Source organism: Barbus barbus (genome assembly GCF_936440315.1).
Source record: "Barbus barbus genome assembly, chromosome: 38".
In the NCBI taxonomy this organism is placed as follows: Eukaryota; Metazoa; Chordata; class Actinopteri; order Cypriniformes; family Cyprinidae; genus Barbus; species Barbus barbus.
This window is the reverse complement of record NC_136716.1, coordinates 620,492-641,984: the sequence shown is the minus strand read 5'-3', so window position 1 is coordinate 641,984 and position 21,493 is coordinate 620,492. Positions and strand designations below refer to the sequence as shown.

The 21,493-nt window shown below is 38.5% G+C and overlaps 2 protein-coding genes across 3 annotated transcripts; one reads left to right on the top strand and one right to left on the bottom strand.

Annotated features, from left to right (window-relative positions):
* Nucleotides 1-206: 206 nt before the first annotated feature.
* Nucleotides 207-14,112, bottom strand: lsm12b (LSM12 homolog b). Of its 2 annotated transcripts, none has more exons than XM_079397647.1 (6): nucleotides 13,706-14,112; nucleotides 11,172-11,386; nucleotides 8,879-9,012; nucleotides 6,860-6,969; nucleotides 6,403-6,529; nucleotides 207-1,222 (listed from the first exon to the last, which is right to left on the bottom strand). In XM_079397647.1, exons 2-6 carry the CDS (start codon nucleotides 11,296-11,298, stop codon nucleotides 1,130-1,132), a joined length of 591 nt encoding a protein of 196 aa, XP_079253773.1. In that variant the 5' UTR covers nucleotides 11,299-11,386; nucleotides 13,706-14,112; the 3' UTR covers nucleotides 207-1,129. The 2 variants fall into 2 exon arrangements, with proteins under 2 accessions (XP_079253773.1, XP_079253774.1); XM_079397648.1 differs by having other exon boundaries at nucleotides 13,753-14,107.
* On the top strand, nucleotides 13,817-20,019 carry g6pc3 (glucose-6-phosphatase catalytic subunit 3; the record flags this gene model as incomplete). The annotated part of the gene is made up of 6 exons (XM_079397645.1): nucleotides 13,817-14,034; nucleotides 16,863-16,969; nucleotides 17,043-17,133; nucleotides 17,845-17,963; nucleotides 18,045-18,186; nucleotides 19,524-20,019. 6 exons carry the CDS (start codon nucleotides 13,817-13,819, stop codon nucleotides 19,864-19,866), a joined length of 1,020 nt encoding a protein of 339 aa, XP_079253771.1. The 3' UTR covers nucleotides 19,867-20,019.
* Between the last annotated feature and the right edge of the window lie 1,474 nt (nucleotides 20,020-21,493).

Genomic DNA, 21,493 nt, shown 5'->3' with positions numbered 1-21,493 from the left:
ACATTTCAACCTTTATCCTTAATTATTCAAGAACAATCAAGACCTTTGACACTGCCATAGAGTCGAGGGAAGTCAAAACCTTCATAGTAGTGATAAATAATGCACCGAAAACCTGTGTAATTAACCCAAGTCTGTAGCTAGAGATGTTTTATATATGTGACCAGTATATAACCTTATTATAATAATTACACAGACACCTAGAATCACATTTCTTTCTGATTTCTATAAAAAGAAACATGCCACAAGAGAATAAACTTCTGGTTCATACTTCACATTAGAAGTGCAATGCTAAGATGCACTGTTATACTGGTTTGAACGCAGAACAGATGCATGCCATGTTCAATATAAAGTACATACAGCGTAAAATAGATTCTGAAAACAGCCCATGTTGAGTTAATCGATCAAAGAATCTCCCATTAGAAGTTTACCCAATGTGTTTTTTGCAAAACAACTCGGGTCTTTCAGCAATTAAACATTTTCTAACTCCTTTTTGCAAGCAGTGTGTTCAAAGTTTGTGAAAAAGCAACTGAAAGTACAGCATTACAGTCAGAATTTTTGTTACTTTTATTTTAGAAAACGTCCTTTGTAACGCGTGGCATCTGAAGTCACATTTAGTTTAAAATACAGAACAGACAGACAATCGTAGAACAAACAGCCAAAAGAAAGAAAAAAGCATAAAAAGTAAAAGCTAACAGGCTTTTCTGACTGGTTTGTTTTTTTTTCTTTTTTTGACAAAATGGAATAGAAGGCGAAGGAGGGATGTAAGAGAAGAAAATATGAAAAGCTATTTCAGATGAAACAGGAGGAGGAAGAAGGGGCAGAGAGGGGATAAGACACTAAGTTAGTCAAAGAAACTATGGTTTGTTTGATGGTTGGTGTTTTAAATTATCTTTATAAAGTCTAATTTAGAATGAACTCTCTCTCTCGTGTTTTTTTCTTAAAACATTTTTGCTTTTTTTTTTTTTAAATGTTTTTTGTTTGTGTTTCTTTTGTTGATCTTCCAGACCCTAGGCCCTTGGTGCATCCGCCCTCGGACGACGCCGCAGAGCGGGAGAAGAGCGCTGGCTTGCACCAGATCTTAGGCCCTTGATGCCCATGGTGCCCTCCCCAGATGAGCCATACCCCCCACTCAGGAGGATAAAGACGAGTCCTTCTGTGTTTGCTGTGCTTGTGTGCGCTGCATCGACTTCTGGCTTTCCACATCTTTAAAATGTTTCTCAACCTGAAAGGAAAGAGAAAAGCCAGTCAGTCATCGCAGGAGATCAATATGACAGCTGTGTATAGGAGGATGCACCAAGCACAGCAGAAACATGTCAACTGCTTTATATACAAGAAGTTGGTTTTTTTACACCACTGTTGAAAGAAAAAAAAAAAAAAAAAAGCTATGCACCTAGAATTTTTTTTATTGTTTTACATTTGTCAGTATGTACTAGGGCCGGGTTTTGACAAATTTCACGATTCGATTCTCATTCAAGCTTGCAAATCGATTCGATTACCAATTCGATATCGATATAATACAGGTACATCCCAAAAAATTTGAATATCGTGAAAAACAAAAGTTGTTAAATTGTCAAAAGTAATTTTGATGATTAGAGCTTACAGCTCATGAAAGTCAAAATCCAGTATCTCAAAATATTAGAATATTTCCTAAGATCAATCAAAAAAAGGATTTTCAAAGCAGAAAAGTTCAAGATCTTTAAAGTATGTTCATCTCTGTACTCAATACTTGGTCGGGGCTCGTTTAGCACAAACTCCAGCATCAGTGAGGAACGGCATGAGATCAGCCTGTGGCTCTGCTGAGGCACTACTGAGTCTTCAGCTCGTCTGGATTGTTGGATCCACTGTTTCTCATCTTTCTGTTGAAAATATCCCATAGATTCCATATGGGCTTCAGGTCAGGCATGTTGGCTGGCCAATCAAGCACAGTAATATCATGGTCAGCAGAGCACTTGGAAGTGTTTTTGGCAGTGTGGGCAGGTGCCAAGTCCTGCTGGAAAATGAAATCAGCATCTCCATAAAGCTTGTCAGCAGATGGAAACATAAAGTGCTCCAAAATCTCCTGGTAGACGGCTGCATTGACTCTGGACTTGATAAAACACAGTGGTCCAACACCAGCAGACGTCACGGCTCCCCAAATCATCTCTGACTTCAGAAACTTCACACTGGACTTCAAGCAGCTTCTGTGCCTCTCCTCTCTTCCTCCAGACATTGATTTCCAATGAAATGCAAAGCATTTCCCATGAAATGCAAACATTTAAATTTATCTGAAAAGAGGACTTTGGAGCACTGAGCAACAGTCCAGTTATTTTTCTCCACAGCCCAGGTAAGACTCTTCTGATGTTGTCTCTGGTTCAGAAGTGGCTTGGTAGCTCTTTTCCTGAAGACGTCTGAGCGTGGAGACTCTTGATGCACTGACTCCAGCTTCAGTCCACTCCTTGTGAAGCTCTCACGAGTGTTTGAATCGGCTTTGCTTGACAGTATTCTCAAGCTTGCGGTCATCCTTGTTGCTTGTGCACCTTTTCCTACCCAATTTCTTCCTTCCAGTCAACTTTTCATTTAATATGCTTTGATACAGCACTCTGTAAACAGCCACAGCTTTCAGTAATGACCCTCTGTGACTTATCCTCTTTGTGGAGGACGTCAATATTCATCTTCTGGATCATTGCCAAGTCAGCAGTCTTCTCCATTATTGTGGTTTCAAAGAACAAGAGATACCCCGAATTTATACTGTAGAGATGGTCATTTAATGAAAGTCAAATATAAATATTCTAATATATTGAGATACTGATTTTAACTTTCATGAGCTGTAAGCTCTAATCATCAAAATTAAAACAAAAACACTTTTGAAATGTCTTACTTTACATGTTATGAATGTAAAATATATGAAAGTTTCACTTTTTGAAATAGGTTACAAAAGAAATTAAGTTTTCCACCATATTCAAATTTTTTGAGATGTACCTACCTCTCTCTCTCTCTATATCTGTGTGTGTGTGTGTGTGTGTGTGTGTGTGTGTGTGTGTGTGTGTGTGTGTGTGTGTATGTATGTATATATATATATATATATATATATATATATATATATATATATATATATATATATATATATATATATATATATATACACACACATACATATATACATCAGGTACAGTAGACTACATGCCAAATTCTCTCAAGGAAATAAAATCTATCAACTAATGCATGAGTCAGTTGGTACTAACAAACACGCAAACCTAAAGACAGTTTTACCAAAGTTCTACCAACATGTGAACTTTGCAACAAGGGGAAACAACACACTGGACTTTGTTTACACAACAGTAAAGAACTCTTACAAGGCTGAACCCCGCCCCCACCTCGGGTACTCAGATCACATCACTGTTATGCTAATCCCAGCATATAGACCACTTCTCAAACTCGCCAAACCGGTTCAAAAGCAGATCACAGTAAGGCCAGAAAATGCCACCTCAGTACTGCAGGACTGCTTCCAGGACACAGACTGGAACCTGTTTAAAGAGGCAGCCACCTACAACAACCACACAGACCTGCATGAGTACACTGAAACTGTGACTGCTTACATCAAAAAGTGCACTGATGATGTGACAGTCACCAAGACCATCACCACACGTGAAAACCAGAAGCCATGGATGACAGCAGAGGATCGTGGGCTGCTAAAGACCAGAGATGAAGCATTCAGATCAGGAGATAAAGCAGCCCTCAAAACAGCAAGAGCCAATCTGTCAAAAAGGTCATATGCTCAAAAAAAAAACAAAAACAATCACTTCACAGACAGCAGAGACACACAGAGCCTGTGGCAAGCCATTCAGACCATCACTGACTACAAGCCCCCGCCACAGGCCTGTGATGAGGACACATCCCTCCCCAATGCACTCAACCACTTTTATTCACAGTTTGAAATGATGACACACGCACAAAAACTGCCCACAACTCCCAACGACCGGGCGCTCTGTCTGTCTCCAGCCGACGTAAGGAAGACCCTATCTAGGATTAACCCACGCAAGACTGTGGGTCCTGACAACATACCTGGCCGTGTTCTGAGAGACTGTGCTGCACAGCTGACAGATGTCCTAACAGATATCTTCAACACCTCGCTGAGCCAGGCAGTCATCCCCACGTCTCAAATCCACAACAATCATACCGGTACCAAAGAAATCACCTGTGTCCTGTCTCAATGACTACCGTCCCATAGCACTGACTCCAGTCATGATGAAGTGCTTTGAGAGGCTAGTCATGCACAACATCAAAACCAGCCTCCCCAACACACTCGACCCGCTCCAGTTTGCATACCGTCCAAACCACTCTACAGACGGTGCAATTTCCTCCACCCTCCACCTGGCTCTTACCCACCTAGAAAATAAAGACTCCTATGTTAGAATGCTGTTCATTGACTTCAGCTCGGCATTCAACACAATAATCCCACAACAGCTCATAAATAAGCTAAACCTGCTGGGCCTTAACAATTCCCTTTGTAATTGGATCCTGGACTTTCTAACTGAAAGACCTCAGTCAGTCCGTGTCGGCCACAACACCTCGAGCACTACAACACTGAGCACAGGTGCTCCACAAGGCTGTGTGCTCAGCCCGCTGCTCTTCACGCTGCTGACCCACGACTGCACTGCCAAGTTCAGCTCCAACCACATCAAGTTTGCTGGTGACAACAGTGGTAGGTCTCATCAGCAACAACGATGAAACGCACTACAGAAAGGAAGTGGCACAGCTGGCTGAATGGTGTGGCACTAACAATCTGTCCCTCAATGTGGGGAAGACAAAGGAGGTTGTGATGGACTTCAGGAGAAACTCCGTTCGACAGCTCGACTGTGGAGAGAGTCAGCAGCACTAAATTCCTGGGGGTGCACATCACCTGGACCACCAACACCATGTCACTCTCCAAAAAGGCACAACGGCGCCTACACTTTCTCCGCCGGCTGAAAAGAGCAAGTCTCCCTCCACCCATCCTCACCACATTCTACAGGGGCACCATTCAGAGTGTGCTGACCAGCTGCATCACTGTCTGGTACGGGAACTGCAGTGCTGCTGACCGCAAGACCCTCCAGCGGACAGTGAACACAGCTACAAAGATCATCGGTGCCCCTCTCCCCTCCATCCTGGACATTTTCCATACACGATGCTCCAGCAAAACCAACAGCATCGTGAAGGACTCCACCCATCCCTCCCACAGTCTCTTCCAGCTCCTACCATCAGGAAGACGGTACCGGAGCATCACAACCCGCTCCGCCAGACTGCTCAACAGCTTTTTCCCCCAGGCTGTGAGAGCCCTGAACTCAAACCACCCCGGCCCCCCCCGAAACCCCATGCAAACCCCTACCTCCTGAAACATGGACCACCCCCCACCCCAAACCTTACCACACCAAAGAAAAAAAACTGTATGGAACTTTTTTGTGCAATTGGAAGTGTGCTACACACAGGTGAGTGGGCCTGTACAAACCACCTGTAGTAACACACTCTCCTCTATGTGCACTAGACACTTTACACACACTGCTGCGTGAACACAATCCCACAAAAGACTCCGCAATATATGTATGTTTACATGCTCATGCACTACAAATCATCCTGCACTGTTCCCCAACCAGCTGCTGACTCAAAATGTCTCTCTTTGCACATGTACAGTATCTGTGAAGCATTCGTATAGTTTGTATTCATCTTCTATTTTTTAGTTTGTATAGGGTAAATACGTATATATAGTATACTTAGTTAAATCTGTCAGTAGGTTAGTTGTGTATAGGCTTAGTGTTTTTTACTTCATTGTTGTATGTCTGTATTTATGTAGCACCGTGGTCCTGCGAGGCACGACATTTCGTTCCACTGTATGTCCCCACATGTAGCAGAATGACAAAGCTCAACTTGAACTTGACTTGATTACATATTCATTATATTTTACTTAACCTGCTAATGGAGTCATTTATTGTATGTTTGAATAAATTTGTCATGTTATGACAGCCACTGTTTAAATGTTTATATTTCAGCAAATAGGAGCAGAATAACTAAATTATATCATTAAAAGTCTACCAGGGAGTGGGATGGGTTCTAAATTTGCACAACTGCTTTGTTTTATAATATTGTTCCCAGAAGAAAATTCAATAAACAGTTGTTAAGAAAAAACAAACAAATAATGTTTAGTGAAGTTTTGTTAATGTCAACTGAAAACAGATTAAAAGACTGATCTTGGGATTCAAGAATCAATACAGATTCATCAAAATGAACTAAAGCAAGAAACAAAAGGTCAACCTTTCAATTTCACATTGAGACTGAACGTAAAAATGACTGCTGCCTTTTTTAATATTGTCCATCTTGTTAAACCTACAGATGCCACTGGAAGAGATGTATTAAAGCACTGCTGAAATAAACAGCATTAAAGATACTCACAATTTTGCGTATATGACTTAGAGCACTTCCCTCTTTGCCTTTGCAGTTCTCCACCTGGTATGGTGGTGAGATTACGACGTCATCCATAACAATGATGTTCTTCTCCTGCCATTTACAGTCTTTGATGCTGGAAAACAAAGAGATCAAACAAACTCAAGACAGGCACACCACCCGTGAACAACACCCTCTAAACGATCAAATGAAGACAGAAACACATTTTATGCTTGAATGTTTAGGCTTGATTTCTCACTTTAGTTGAAATCACAACTTGACATTGTACTTTAATTCGATCATCATGGCAAACCCCACGAAGGAGGACCACTTTGTTGAATGTAGACGAAAACAACTTTCAGGCTACAGATCTGACTGTAGTCTTCATCTCACATGCTTTTAATCATAAGACAAAAGTATTCAATGCATTCGTTTTCACAATGTATATAAAGTTTGCAAATCTTACGTTTTGTGTATAGTCTGGAATAATTGCTGGCCCTCAACTGACACCCCAGCACTGATTGCATAGGCTTGGGACAACTTGTCTTCCTTTTCTGTCCTTGCCCGACTGGCAAGCTGTGGAAAAAAAGGATGTCAAAATAAGCCAAAACTGACAGACTTTCTGCATAATGGATTGTTTACTGTCACGTGTTCATCTGGTACAAGATATTCAAAGCGTTTTTACAAGCCACTATGAGAAAACAAGAGGATTAATATGAAAAAGAGAACATATAAACTGCGTATAAACTGACGTAAAATTGGCAATAACATGTTTTCCGTGGTAGATAAAGATGCGTGGCTATTAATGATATTAGTAACTAGGGCTGTGTATTGGCAAGAATCTGGCGATACAATACGCACCACGATACAGGAGTCGTGATACGATCTATTGCGATACTGTAAGCATTAAGGCGATATTTCTTTTTTTAGGAACAGGATATATATTTTTTAGGAAAGCGGTCATTAAGAACACCACCATATGCAAACCTTATCAAAAAATAAATAAAAATAGTTAAACCAGAACACACTGGGATCTGCATTTGCAATAATCAGCCCCTATAACATTCAACATTGAACCACTTTTTGTGCAGTATGAGTAAATGCTAGTATTTCCTGTCACTGTTTAAGTTCAGAGATGAAGACTGATATCTAGCAGTCGGGATATGAACTCAAAACTAAACAACTGCCATGAATCTTGTATGATTTTTTTTTTTTTTTTTTTAAATATCGATATTCCGTTTTGGAGAATTGATACAGTATCGCCTAACAAAATATTGCGATACTCACGTGTATCGATATTTTCTTACACCCCAATTAGTAACGGAAAAAACATACTTTGCAGCAAACAACTGAAACTAAACTTCACTTAAAATTCACATAAAAATGAAATAGACCTTATGGATGCACGATATATTGGCCACCACAGCAGTATCGGCCGATAAATGTTCATTTTTACTGTTCTTGTTATCGAACCGATAAGACAATTTGGCTGATTAAAGCTGATAAATGCATAATATTTCCTTCTGAAACACTTCAGATTCGCATTGTTCACCATGATGGTTTTTAATTGCCTGAAATATGATTGGAATCACTTTGAAAATGTAAAATACAGTTAATTTCAACTTGTGCAGGGCAAGTATGTCATAAAGGCTACATAAAATTATATTCAGAACATTACAGTAAAATAATTTATGGAATTTTTTGCACCTGTGTTTCAGAGCGTTGTTTTTATAATTCATATTGTATTACTTATAAAGCTTTTTTATTTAATTTACATTTTTGGGGCTAAAGAAAGTGGGTAATAGGGCTTTTAATGGTGAGACTTTGTAATCAGGCTCCCAAAAGTTATACAAAAATTTGGATTTAGATTTATCGGCCAACATATCGGCTTTCATATATAAAGAATTATCGATATTGGCCAACATTTTCATATGAGTGCATCCCTAATTGACATTTTCACAGGTGTGCATATGTCGTCTATTATCACAGCACCACGGAATGTGGCTCAATTATCCAGTTTTACAGAAAGAAAACAATACAATAAAAGACAAGTGCAACATCATTATTATCTGTACCATACCAAGATATATCGGTTTGTTTTGATACTGATAAATGATTTACAAAGTGTGACATGGAGTTTGGAGCTCACCATGCATTTTACTTTAACAATTACTGTTTTTTTATACAAAATAAATGAATATTCCAGTAAATTCTTATTGCTGGTCAGCACGATCTGTTTCATAATATCGGCCTCTGTTTTTTTGAGTCTGTTTTGAAAATGTCACGTTTTTGTACTAATGCCAGACTTAGTCAAGAATGATCTCATCTTTTGGTTTGTATCCAAATAAAAAGAGAAAGTTGAGTAAAGGCACATTCACAACAATAACATTAACTATAACTATATTAGCATTCATTAAAGTCAGATGAATTCTGATTAGCTGACAAGTGTTTTTAGTTGATTGTGAAGTGTTAAATGTGATCTTACCTTGCTAATATTCAAGGACGCTAGAGGAGGAGGAGTCTCAGTGCGGTCATTAATAACATCCACGTCTGAAACATAGGCTAAGTTAACCAAGATTACGTCACTGAGGTTGGGCTTACCACTGGAGGAAGGACATTCTGGGAGGAGAAGGGTTAAGGAGAAACCAAAACAAGATATCCAGAGATGATCATGCTAACATTCTTTTACTTAAAGACATGGGTAGATGTTGAAAACTCGTTTGGGAAATTAGTTTTACTAATCATGGAAAGCAGGTACTGGCACACCTGTGTGCTACACAGCAAAGACAAAGGGATAGTTCACCCAAAAATAACAATTCTGTCATTAATTATTCACCATCATGTCGTTCCAAACCCGTAAGACCTTCGTTCATCTTCAGAACACAAATTAAGATTTGATGAAATCCGAGAGCTCTCTGAGCCTCCATAGACAGCAAGGATCCTAACACCATCAAGGCTCAGAAACATAGCAAATACATCGTTAAAATAATCCATGTGACATCAGCGGTTCAACCGTAATTTTACAAAGCTACGAGAATCATTTATGTGCAAAGGAAACAAAAATAACGACTTTATTCAACTATTTGTCTCCTCACATCAACATTTGCAACATGTGAGATACTCTCTAAAAATGGCGGTATATGGTGGAGGAGACAAATTATTGAATAAAGTCATTATTTTTGTTCTCTTTGTGCTCAAAGTATTCTCGCATCTTTGTAAAATTACAGTTGAACCGCTGATGTCACATGGATTATTTTAACGATGTATTTGCTATGTTTCTGAGCCTTGATGGTGTTAGGATCCTTGCTGTCTATAGAGGCTCAGAGAGCTCTCGGATTCCATCAAATCTTAATTTGTGTTCTGAAGATGAACGAAGGTCTTACGGGTAGGAGTAAATAATGATCTATCCCTAGAAGTTCAGACGGCTGTTATTTTAAGACCCAGACATATAAAATGAGCAACAAGTGAATACAGAAAGTGAAACTGTAATTAAACCAACATGAATAATTGGTTGAGCAAGTGTACAAAACACAAGATGGGGGAAAAAGTGACTGGCTGAACACGTCAAAGCATCAAAGGTCACGCTTAAATGCATGTGATTTACAGAGAGATGAAATCATGATGGTGTGAAAAGCAGACTAATTCATTTATCAGTACAAACAAATCAACATCAGACGCTTGAAGAACTCACACACATTCCCCAGATGATGCTTCGCAATCTACCTATCCTGAACTCAAAGCATATCGTGTTATATTTGACATGCATTGATTTATAAGACTTCATGATCAAAACATGTCACACACAATCTACCACATGCCTTCGGTCATCTGAATGATATACTTATATAAAAAGTAGAACGCCGTTTAGTGCAATTGTAAAAAATGTCCACTTTTTTTTTTATCATTTTACGCAAGTAATCTGTTATAAAGATCTCATCGATTTACAGTACAAGATTATTTTGTCATAAATATCAGCATCTGTTACAGATTTTTACTCAGTTTGGGCCTCTGAGGTGTTTTTAAGTCCTTGAGGATAAGTTTAAGGTCACTGTAGGAGCCATAAAAGCCTGATGTATCAAATATGATACAGAACATGCATCAAAATACTATATAGGGGTAAAACCTTAAAGACATGTTATATAGGCAGTGCCTTCCAAACACAATCACCAACAGCATGTCCAGAAATATCTGCTAGAAACAGGCTGGATAACAGAAACTTCGTTTTTCATGCAAAAACCTGTTTGGTGATCTATTTTATACATTAAATATACAGTGAATAGAATTTGAGCAGTCACTTTTCCCATTTTAGACCTCGCAAACGCCCGTATTTGTATAAACTAGAGGAATATGAGCATTGCTCCGTCCGATATTACTGATCTGAGAACAGCAGCCAGATACCTCATGTGTTAGGATAAAAACAAGCGTATCTTACTTACCAAGTAACACTTGAGGAGATAAATCAAGGTTTATATTCTGTGAGAGCTGCTGTGGAAAGAGGTTAGCTTAGCGCGCTAAAGACATTAGCTTATTCAGGCTATCGCGAAGACATGCTAATCAACACGCTAACCACAAACAACACTTCTCCGACACGCTTTCAGCGATCAACCCCACATCAAACCAGCTTAGCTCAGAAAACCCCACACGATAAACACAGCGGATCGTGTCCAAACACAGCACGGAGAGTAACTGAAGCGAGGACGGACACTGAATGAGGCCACTAGCACAAACACGCTCGCGGAGCGGCCGTTTAACACACATGCTCGAGGAAGAAAGGATACTCAAAGTCAACATCTTGGACGAATAATCGAAAGCCACCACCTCTCCCTGCAAACGCTGGCCGAGACAAGTGAGGCAAGAGACGTGACTCCCGACGCTGAAATACTCCCCCGGTCCCGGAGCCGCCATCTTCTCCGCCAGGGAAACCAGAGCGCTATTGCCAGCTTTACGTAGACGCACGCAACAGCGTGAACGTCGTGACGCAGACGCACGTCAGCTGACAGGAAAGAGGCTCGAGAGTCAAACATAGAACAAAATGTACTGAGTAGAGAATATATAATATAATATAATATATTAAACAGTATAAATACAGAATAAACAGATAGGTCTATATAACAAAACAACAACAACAAAAAGTTAACATTTGTCCAGTTACATGAGTTTGAAAAGCCTTCGGATGTTTATTTTATTTTTTTTTATCATTTCCATAAGTTTCTTATTTTGTATTTTCACGATTAAAAAGGGGTTCAAGGCGCATCTTAATAATATTTATTTATTTATTCTAAGTAATTGAAATGTTGTGTGCATTTGTCAATTTTATTTAATTTCTGTATTTTCTTAAATGTGTGTATAGATTTTTCTTAATGTGTGTTACTTTTTCTTATTTGTAAGTCACTTTGGATAAAAGCATCTGCTAAATGACTAAAAGTAAAGTAAGTAATTAAAAATGTACTTATTCAAAAATAATTGAAAACATTAATTCATTTAAAAATAATTTTGTTTTTCAGAAAAGTTTGGATACTTTGAAAAGTAAAATATCATAGGATTCTAAATAAATGTTTATTTTCAAATAAATAAATGAATTAATCATTTGTCATACACACATATATATAAATGAATTAAATAATTGATTTATTAATATTTTGTCATGTCCATTTTAAAGTACATTCAAAATGAGACAGAGAAAGGCAATAAATAAATATAAAAAACATAATAATAATAATAATATGTATCTTCAAATGATTTGTTAACATCAGTACATTATAACATACGGTATGGATATATCCACTACTGGCCCAATTTATTATTGCAGCACCTTCTGATATTTGAGCAGTTATATTATATATTGTAGAGTATATTATTATATATTGTATAGAACAAGAGGATCAGGAGGCTCCTAACTTCCCCAAAAACGCGGAGGCTTTCTTTATCTTTCTCTACTTTTCTTTTCCCCTCCAGTCTGCCTGACTCTCAGCTCTCTCCTATATACACTCACCTGAAGGATTATTAGGAACACCTGTTCAATTTCTCATTAATGCAATTATCTAAACAACCAATCACATGGCAGTTGCTTCAATGCATTTAGGGGTGTGGTCCTGGTCAAGACAATCTCCTGAACTCCAAACTGAATGTCAGAATGGGAAAGAAAGGTGATTTAAGCAATTTTGAGCGTGGCATGGTTGTTGGTGCCAGACGGGCCGGTCTGAGTATTTCACAATCTGCTCAGTTACTGGGATTTTCACGCACAACCATTTCTAGGGTTTACAAAGAATGGTGTGAAAAGGGAAAAACATCCAGTATGCGGCAGTCCTGTGGGCGAAAATGCCTTGTTGATGCTAGAGGTCAGAGGAGAATGGGCCGACTGATTCAAGCTGATAGAAGAGCAACTTTGACTGAAATAACCACTCGTTACAACCGAGGTATGCAGCAAAGCATTTGTGAAGCCCCAACACGCACAACCTTGAGGCGGATGGGCTACAACAGCAGAAGACCCCACCGGGTACCACTCATCTCCACTACAAATAGGAAAAAGAGGCTACTATTTGCACGAGCTCACCAAAATTGGACGGTTGAAGACTGGAAAAATGTTGCCTGGTCTGATGAGTCTCGATTTCTGTTGAGACATTCAGATGGTAGAGTCAGAATTTGGCGTAAACAGAATGAGAACATGGATCCATCATGCCTTGTTACCACTGTGCAGGCTGCTGGTGGTGGTGGTGGTGTAATGGTGTGGGGGATGTTTTCTTGGCACACTTTAGGCCCCTTAGTGCCAATTGGGCATCGTTTAAATGCCACGGCCTACCTGAGCATTGTTTCTGACCATGTCCATCCCTTTATGACCACCATGTACCCATCCTCTGATGGCTACTTCCAGCAGGATAATGCACCGTGTCACAAAGCTCGAATCATTTCAAATTGGTTTCTTGAACATGACAATGAGTTCACTGTACTAAAATGGCCCCCACAGTCACCAGATCTCAACCCAATAGAGCATCTTTGGGATGTGGTGGAACGGGAGATTCGTGCCCTGGATGTGCATCCCACAAATCTCCATCAACTGCAAGATGCTATCCTATCAATATGGGCCAACATTTCTAAAGAATGCTTTCAGCACCTTGTTGAATCAATGCCACGTAGAATTAAGGCAGTTCTGAAGGCGAAAGGGGGTCAAACACAGTATTAGTATGGTGTTCCTAATAATCCTTTAGGTGAGTGTATGTGTGTGTATATATATATTCCCCACAAGTACTAGATCAATATTACGACTAACAAATATAAGGAAATATCAGGACTACATTCAAGTGTTGTTATTTACAGAACGCGTTAGTTTAGTTTGTCCCTCCGCGGCCCCCGTCACGGCACCGTGTTCAGTGTGATGTGTCTCTGATCAGCGGAGTCTGTTCTCTGGATGGATGAGCAGCGGCTGATGGAGAGCGTTCACCGCGGAGGTGTGCTGGCGGCGGAGGCGCTGCAGAGGAGCGCAGGAGGTTATGAGGAGCTCTGGCTGCTCGCGTCGCATCTCGGAGACCCTAAAGCCGCGGTGCTGCTGCTCTTCCCCGCGGTGTTCCACACTCACCGGCGCTCGGGCATCGCGGTGCTCTGGGCTGCTGCGCTCTCAGAGTGGATCAATCTGCTTCTCAAATGGTACGAAACGATTTGCTTTGCATCTTGGGATGAACTGAAGCAAACCGAGATCTATTCTCTCTCGCGCTCTCTCTATATATATATCAGGGGCGGAGTCACGGGTGGGCCGGCCCACTCAGATTGACAGCTTGCCCACCCAATCAGATCGATGGAAATACATTTTTTTTTAGAGAATAAGAAGAGAAGAGGATTTTCTGGAATGTACAAACTGCTAAATAATAGCATGTTGGTGAATGAATCTTCTCTTCAGTGGCACCTGCAGCTGTTCTGCTGTACATCATGCCATTAATTATGAATTTATCAGTCTTTTGCACGCCAAAGTCAATATCTGCATATAAACAAAATACGCATTACGCACCTTCATCATGAGATCAGGTTAGCCTACAACAATTAATTAGGCTATTTTACAAATGGGAATACAACGAATTCATGACAATGTTTTACATTCAAGCTACCCGTAAAAATTATAGTGAAAAGTTTTAAAGCGTTTGCTGCATGCATTAAAAAATAAATAATTCACATATCAGACAAAATTGCGTTGCAGCAAATCCTTTAAATTTTAAGGCATTCAGAACGGAGCAACATCAAAATCAGAAAATATAAGCAGCTATACAATTACAGGACAAAGTTTTACATATAGCCTATGCCATTATAATTTGAGTTTTATTTTTTAATTGTATAGAATTATAAAATAAAACGCAAATGATAATCGAGGCAGTTTTAGGCTTTATTTTTATATTTTAGAGATCCATCATTTATGGTGAAGAAAGAAATGACTCCCTATCTCCTCATTGGACGTGCATGCCTTTAGAGAGAAATGCATCTTTATGGATTACATAATGAAAGAGTTTCTATTTTGGATTTGAGTTATTTCGTTTTAAAGTATTAATTTAAAGCTTTCTATAGATAAATATTTTTGATCATATCTGTGAGGCAATTGGCTGAGTTTCATTTCATCATTGTGAAGCACTTCTAGGCAGAAAGTGCATCCTCTCTTTTCCTATTTATTTAATAAAAGCACAACGTTTTGTTGATATTGTGAGCGCACACAAATAAAAGACCCTTTACAGTTCTGAACGATGGGAAGACTGGCTCCAGTCTCGGGCTGAGACTTCTGATAAGCTGTCGGACAAGGGCCGGGCTAGGGCCTATAGCCTATTTAAGGCCCACGTAGGGCTCTAGTCCACTTCATCCAACGCTGCTTAGTTTTCTGTGAGCATGCTCTTTACCATTTTGTTGATTATAAAACGTGACGCATTCGTTCTGCTCTCACTGGTCCTCCCAAAGGAAAAACTCTGTGCGTCCTTGGAAGAAATCCTGCAGGTGCCCCTGCTTCTCATTATAACAAACAAAGAAAACACACAGTGTCAGTAAGAGCAAATGTGCAGTGTAAAAAAAAATCATAAAGCCGTCATAAAAAAATAGGACCAGGTTCGATTTTCTGTGTTTTTGCATCCGTAGCAAGCCTTTTGATATAAGGATGATGAATATGAACAAAAACGCATACGAAAATTTTGGATTCAGTGTACAAGGACCTTTAGGCTAAGAATCATTCATAATATCAAAAAGGGTTTATTAGTGTAACGAGCACTCACTAATGAAGCAGTGAAACGGCTCTATGACCAGGCATGCACTTTACTGATCAGATAGCTGTCCGATTAGAAACTCTTCCATGTAGGGGAGAGTGGGGACGGTTGCAACACTTTTTATATTTCCTTCAGTTTCTCAGAGGCAATTTTTTGTGGAAAGCCAAAATTTTAATATATTAAACCCACATCTGTCAGATACCCACCCACATTGCTGTTACATGCATACATATGATAATATATGTACAATTTAATCTTCAACAGACAAAGTGAAATGTTGCAACTGACCCCTAGCAGGTCAGTCCACAGTTACAGTTGCAACATTCATTAAACTGGAATAATAAAAAAAATTGTATAACATCATATTGCAATTTCTTTATTTTATTTGTGAACATAATATAAAAATACAAAGACTAGTAAAAGAACAAGTAACAACCACGTTTTGGTTAGTTATTAGGCATACAAAAAATTTGAACAACAAAATATTAGACTTAAGACTAGACTTAAACTTTACTGAACTACTTCTGTGAACTCCTGAAATGAACTGTGTGTGTGAGTGTGTGTCTGTCTGTGTGTGTGTGTATGTCTGTGTGTGTGTGTGTGTGTGTGTGTATGTCTGTGTGTGTGTGTGTGTGTGTGTGTGTCTGTGTGTGTGTGTGTGTGTGTGTGTGTGTGTGTCTGTGAGTGTGTGTGTATGTCTGTGTGTGTGTGTGTGTGTGTGTATGTGTGTGTGTGTGTGTGTGTGTGTGTGTGTGTATGTCTGTGTGTGTGTGTGTGTGTGTGTGTATGTGTGTGTGTGTGTGTGTGTGTCTGTGTGTATGTCTGTGTGTGTGTGTGTGTGTGTGTGTGTCTGTGTGTGTGTGTGTGTGTGTGTGTGTCTGTGTGTGTGTGTGTGTGTGTGTGTGTGTCTGTGAGTGTGTGTGTGTATGTGTGTGTGTGTGACAAAGAAATTAGTCCACATCTTTTTACTTCACTCTGTCTTATGCTCCCAGCTAGTCTTCCTTCCTCTGTTTTACTCTTAAAAAATTAAACCTCATACTTATTCTGACCTGTACTTATTAATATATATAAAACTATAAGTGATCACACTAAATTGTACTATTAGATTTTTGATTATTAACACGTCTTGCTGACAATTGGGCAAAACCTTATATTTTGAAGTTATTTTAGATTTCAGTCACATGATCTCGTGTAGGAATAAAATATTAGTTTTAATGAGTTGTGAATGGTGTTTTCTGTTAGGATCCTGTTTGGCGAGAGGCCTTACTGGTGGATCGGAGAGTCTGGACTGTTTTCTAAAAACCCACCAAAAGTCCAGCAGTTCCCGTCGACCTGTGAGACCGGCCCAGGTACAGCAGCAGAATAAACCTCCTTATTATACACCACTTTATACTTCTAACTAACCATTTATAACTCTCTCAGGCAGTCCGTCGGGTCACGCCATGGTCAGCGCTGCTGTCTGGTGGGTCATCGTCTCTTCACTGGCCTCCTGCCTTCACAAGCGCACCGGCAGGTCTGGGTTTAATTAGCTTCTCATCAGATAGCAACCTTAGTTATTCACAGTGTTGGGGGTAATGCATTACAAGTAACACGAGTTACGTAATAGTTCTAGACTAAATATCAACATGTATTTACTCATCTCACCTGCACTAAAACACATTCAGTGTTCCTGAAAATCAATAAAAACAGACAAACTCAAACTCAGAATATTATACAATCCTGCAATAATTAAACATGTTAAATAAGACAAATATAATTTATATATTTAATCCCATTTTATTAACTATTGTCTTTGCTGCTGACCTTCAATGATCCAATTCAACCAAACTAGTAAGCATAAATGACACATTTGTGTTTAATTTTTTAATATTGTTGAACTTTCTTCTCCTGCGTCATATTCTTCATGTGATTAGTTTGAGCGGCGTCCTCTACTGTACAGCATACTGTATTGAGGCATATTCATTTCACTTTTGGTGTGAAAGGGCTTTATATTTGTAAAAGAAGAACTTTTTATATTTAAAACAAACAAGCAAACCCTGTCCAGATTTAAAAAGTAACTCAAAAGTAACACAACGCATTACTTTCCATAAAAAGTTACTAAGTAACATAATTACGCACTTTTTTAGGGAGTAACGCAATATTGTTATACATTTCTTTTAAAAGTAACTTCCCCCAACACTGGTTATTGGTATGTAAGACTAACTAAACTATCTCTCTCTTACAGTAAGATAGTAGCTGCAGTACCGTATCTGTTGTATGCTGTATTTTTGGGATGTGTAGGCCTTTCTCGAATCTTCATCTTGGCTCACTTCCCACATCAAGTCATTGCAGGTCTTCTGACAGGTCAGAAATTAGTATGATATTATTTAATTATTATTAATATTATTATTATGTATGTTTTATCTTCATGTGCTTTCTCCTCAGGGGTGTTGCTGGGGGTTTTTCTGAAGCGGTCAGTGCCTGAACACCGCTCTCTGCACTTCTTCTTTCGCTGTAGCTTGGCTTTGCTCTTTGGAGCTCTTCTAATGCACGGAGCCCTGCAAAAGATTGGGGTTGATCTCTCTTGGTGGGTACAATGTTATATACAAATTTACATTTATTTAATTTTCTCAATTGTTATTAAATGGTATTAGCCAATATCACAGGCATCAGGTATGGACCAGGGAATAATCAGCTGACCACTAATTATATCATATTAGGCCTCAAAATATCACATATACATTGCATATTTGCATTACCAGTGCTAGATAGTAACTAATTAAGTGCAATCAGGATAACTTGGTTTATGAAATTAATATATATAAAATGTTTGATTTTGAAGGATTATTGTAAATGTCTTTATTTACACAACCAGTCAAAAGTTTTCAAGATTTTTTTTTTTTGAAAGAATTCTCTTCTGCTCAACAAGCCTGTATTTATTTGATCCAAAATACAGCAAAAGCAGTAATATTGAGAAATATTTTTACTATTTAAATAACTGCTTTCTATTTCTATTTGTTTTCAAAAGCTGTATTTTCAGCATCATTACTGCAGTCTTCAGTGTCACATGATCCTTCAGAAATCATTATAATATACTGATTTACTGCTCAAGAAATATTTATTATTATTATGTTGAAAACGCCCGAGTAGAATTTTTTCATGATTTCATGATAAAATAGTTTTAGTTAGTTACTTTGATGAAGAGAAAGTTCAGAAGAACAGCATTTATCTGAAATAGAAATATTTTGTAACATTATAAATGTCTTTATCATCACTTTTGGTCAATTTAATGCATCCTTACTAAATAAAAGTATTAATTTCTATACCTCCCCCCCACCCCCACCCAAAAAAAACAAAAAAAAACAAATTATACTGACTCTATTTTGTACACTATACACCATTATACCATTCAAAAACTTAGTTTTATTTCAGATAAATGCTGATCTTTGGATCTTTCTATTCATCAAACAATCCTGAAAAAAAATGTACTCAACTGTTTTAAATATTGATAATAATAATAATCAGACATGTTTCTTGAGCAGTAAATCAGTATATTATTATGATTTCTGAAGATCATGTGACACTGAAGACTGGAGTAATGATGCTGAAAATACAGCTGCAGATCACAGGAATAAATGACAGTTTAACACATATTCACATAGAAAACAGCTGTTTTAAATTGTAAAAATATTTCACTGTTTTTACTGTATTTTGGATCAAATAAATGCAGGCTTGGTGAGCAGAAGATAATTCTTAAAAAAAACATTTAAAAACGTACTGCTCAAATCTGATGAGTTCAAAAGCAATCTGAATACACGTGTAATCCAATAGATTACTTTCCTAACTACAGTGTTTGTCAAGTAATTTGTGATCAGCTGTAAGTAATCTAACCAGGACTTGTGTGTGGTATGCTGTGACCCACAGGTCCATCCCGCTGGCTAAAAGATGGTGTTCTCGCTCCGAGTGGATCCGTATGGACACGGCACCCTTCTCCTCTCTGAGCCGTGACGCCGGGGTTCTGCTGGGTCTGGGACTCGCTCAGTACTGGAAGCCCGGAGGATGGACTCTTCCTTGGGTTCCCAGGACCCTCTGTCTGGCCCTCTCATCCATAGCCCTCCACTACATCAACAGCTTCCCCGTGGCCACCGCTCCTCCTCTTCTCTTCTACTCGCTCTTCTTTCTCAAATACAGCATCGTGCCGCAGGTGGTCATGGTGCTGGTGCCAGGATTCGTGCATCTCCTCACAGCCAAACCCAAGAGGGAGTAAAAGCCAGTGTCGCAGCTTTTGGTGTTTGAGCCAGCCATCAGTAAGTTCTTGACACAACAGAACCATCAGCTTGAAGATCAATCATATATGAGTTCTGTTTGAACAGAAGCAGTTGCTTGCAGCTTTAATGAATGTTTTTGGAGTAAAAGGAAAAGGATCACTGCATTGCATAAACAGTTGCATTGCATAAAGAAAGTCTTTAGTGAAACTGTTTCTTGTTGTTATCTTGTCTTTGATGATTCTTTAAAAAAACGTTTCTTGTAGAACAAAAGCCTGTTCAACTTTACTGTATTTCTTTTTTTAACTTTCAAGTTATTGAATTGTCTCGTGTGTGTGTGTGTGTATATATATATATATATATATATATATATATATATATATATATATATATATATATATATATATATATATATAATTATGTATATTTTTGCTTGTAATAAACTTGCTTATAAGCAAAAAATCAATGTTCTGTCTGGGAAAAACTAGATTTTTATATTTTCTGTGAACGCCACAAAGTAGTTAATTTTCCAGTATTTGCCAATTATGATTATAACGTGTTTTAAGTGGTTGCTAGGGTGTTGCTAACCACCTCAAACCAAATAAGGTCCAAGTCCATAGATATGGTTGGAGGATTTAAATCATTTTCCAGGGGAAAATTATACGTTTCATTAGTTAGAAATGTCATTTTCTCAACAACCAGCATGATTTTGAGGTATCACGTGTCTGTTTAAAGGAATAGTTCACCCAAAAATGAACATTTGCTGGACATTTACTCACCCACAGATCATTCGAGATCAGGAAGAGTTTGTTTCTTCATCAGATTTGGAGAAATGTCTCAGCAATGGATGCTCTGCAGTGAATGGGTGCCGTCAGAATGAGAGTCCAAACAGATGATAAAAACATCACAATAATTTTCACTTCTCAAGACGTTAAATGATGGTCTGGAGTGGTGTGGATTACTTACTGGATTATTGTGATGTTCTGACGGCACCTATTCGCTGCAGAGGATCCATTGGTGAAAGTGCAAACAAGTCTGATGAAACAAACTCATCTACCTCTGGATAAACTGAGCAAATGTTTATTTTTGGGTGAACTATTCCTCTTATGATACTTGTTTTGATGAAATTATTTGATTATTAGTGCTTCTATAACATGTGTATAAAGTACAGTAAACGCAATAAAAGTAATTTTAGGAGCTTGACCAGTTATACATTTCTTATCCTGAAACGTAAAGCATATAAAAATGACAACTGACATGATAAAAACACATTCTGGTTTATTGAAGTCATTAAACGTTGTCACAGCGCTCTGAAAGCTCACATTTACAGACGAGAAACTCTGCTTAGCAAGCAAGTACATTAAAATCAACTCAAATCCAACTGAAAGATCAAAAGAATGGCCAAACCCTTCAGAGGTAAATGTCACATCTCTCCTGTTGAGTTTGGTGGACATGAGTGTGAACTTTATTTCTGTTTAGTTCCTAGACACACGGCAGATTCACGAATGTCTGTGTATGTCGATTCAGAGGGGAATGGAGGATAAATCATGCGTCAGGTTATGTACAGCAAAAATAACTTGCACCAAAAAAACCACACCACCCTAAAGAGGCCTTTGACGAGCCTACATC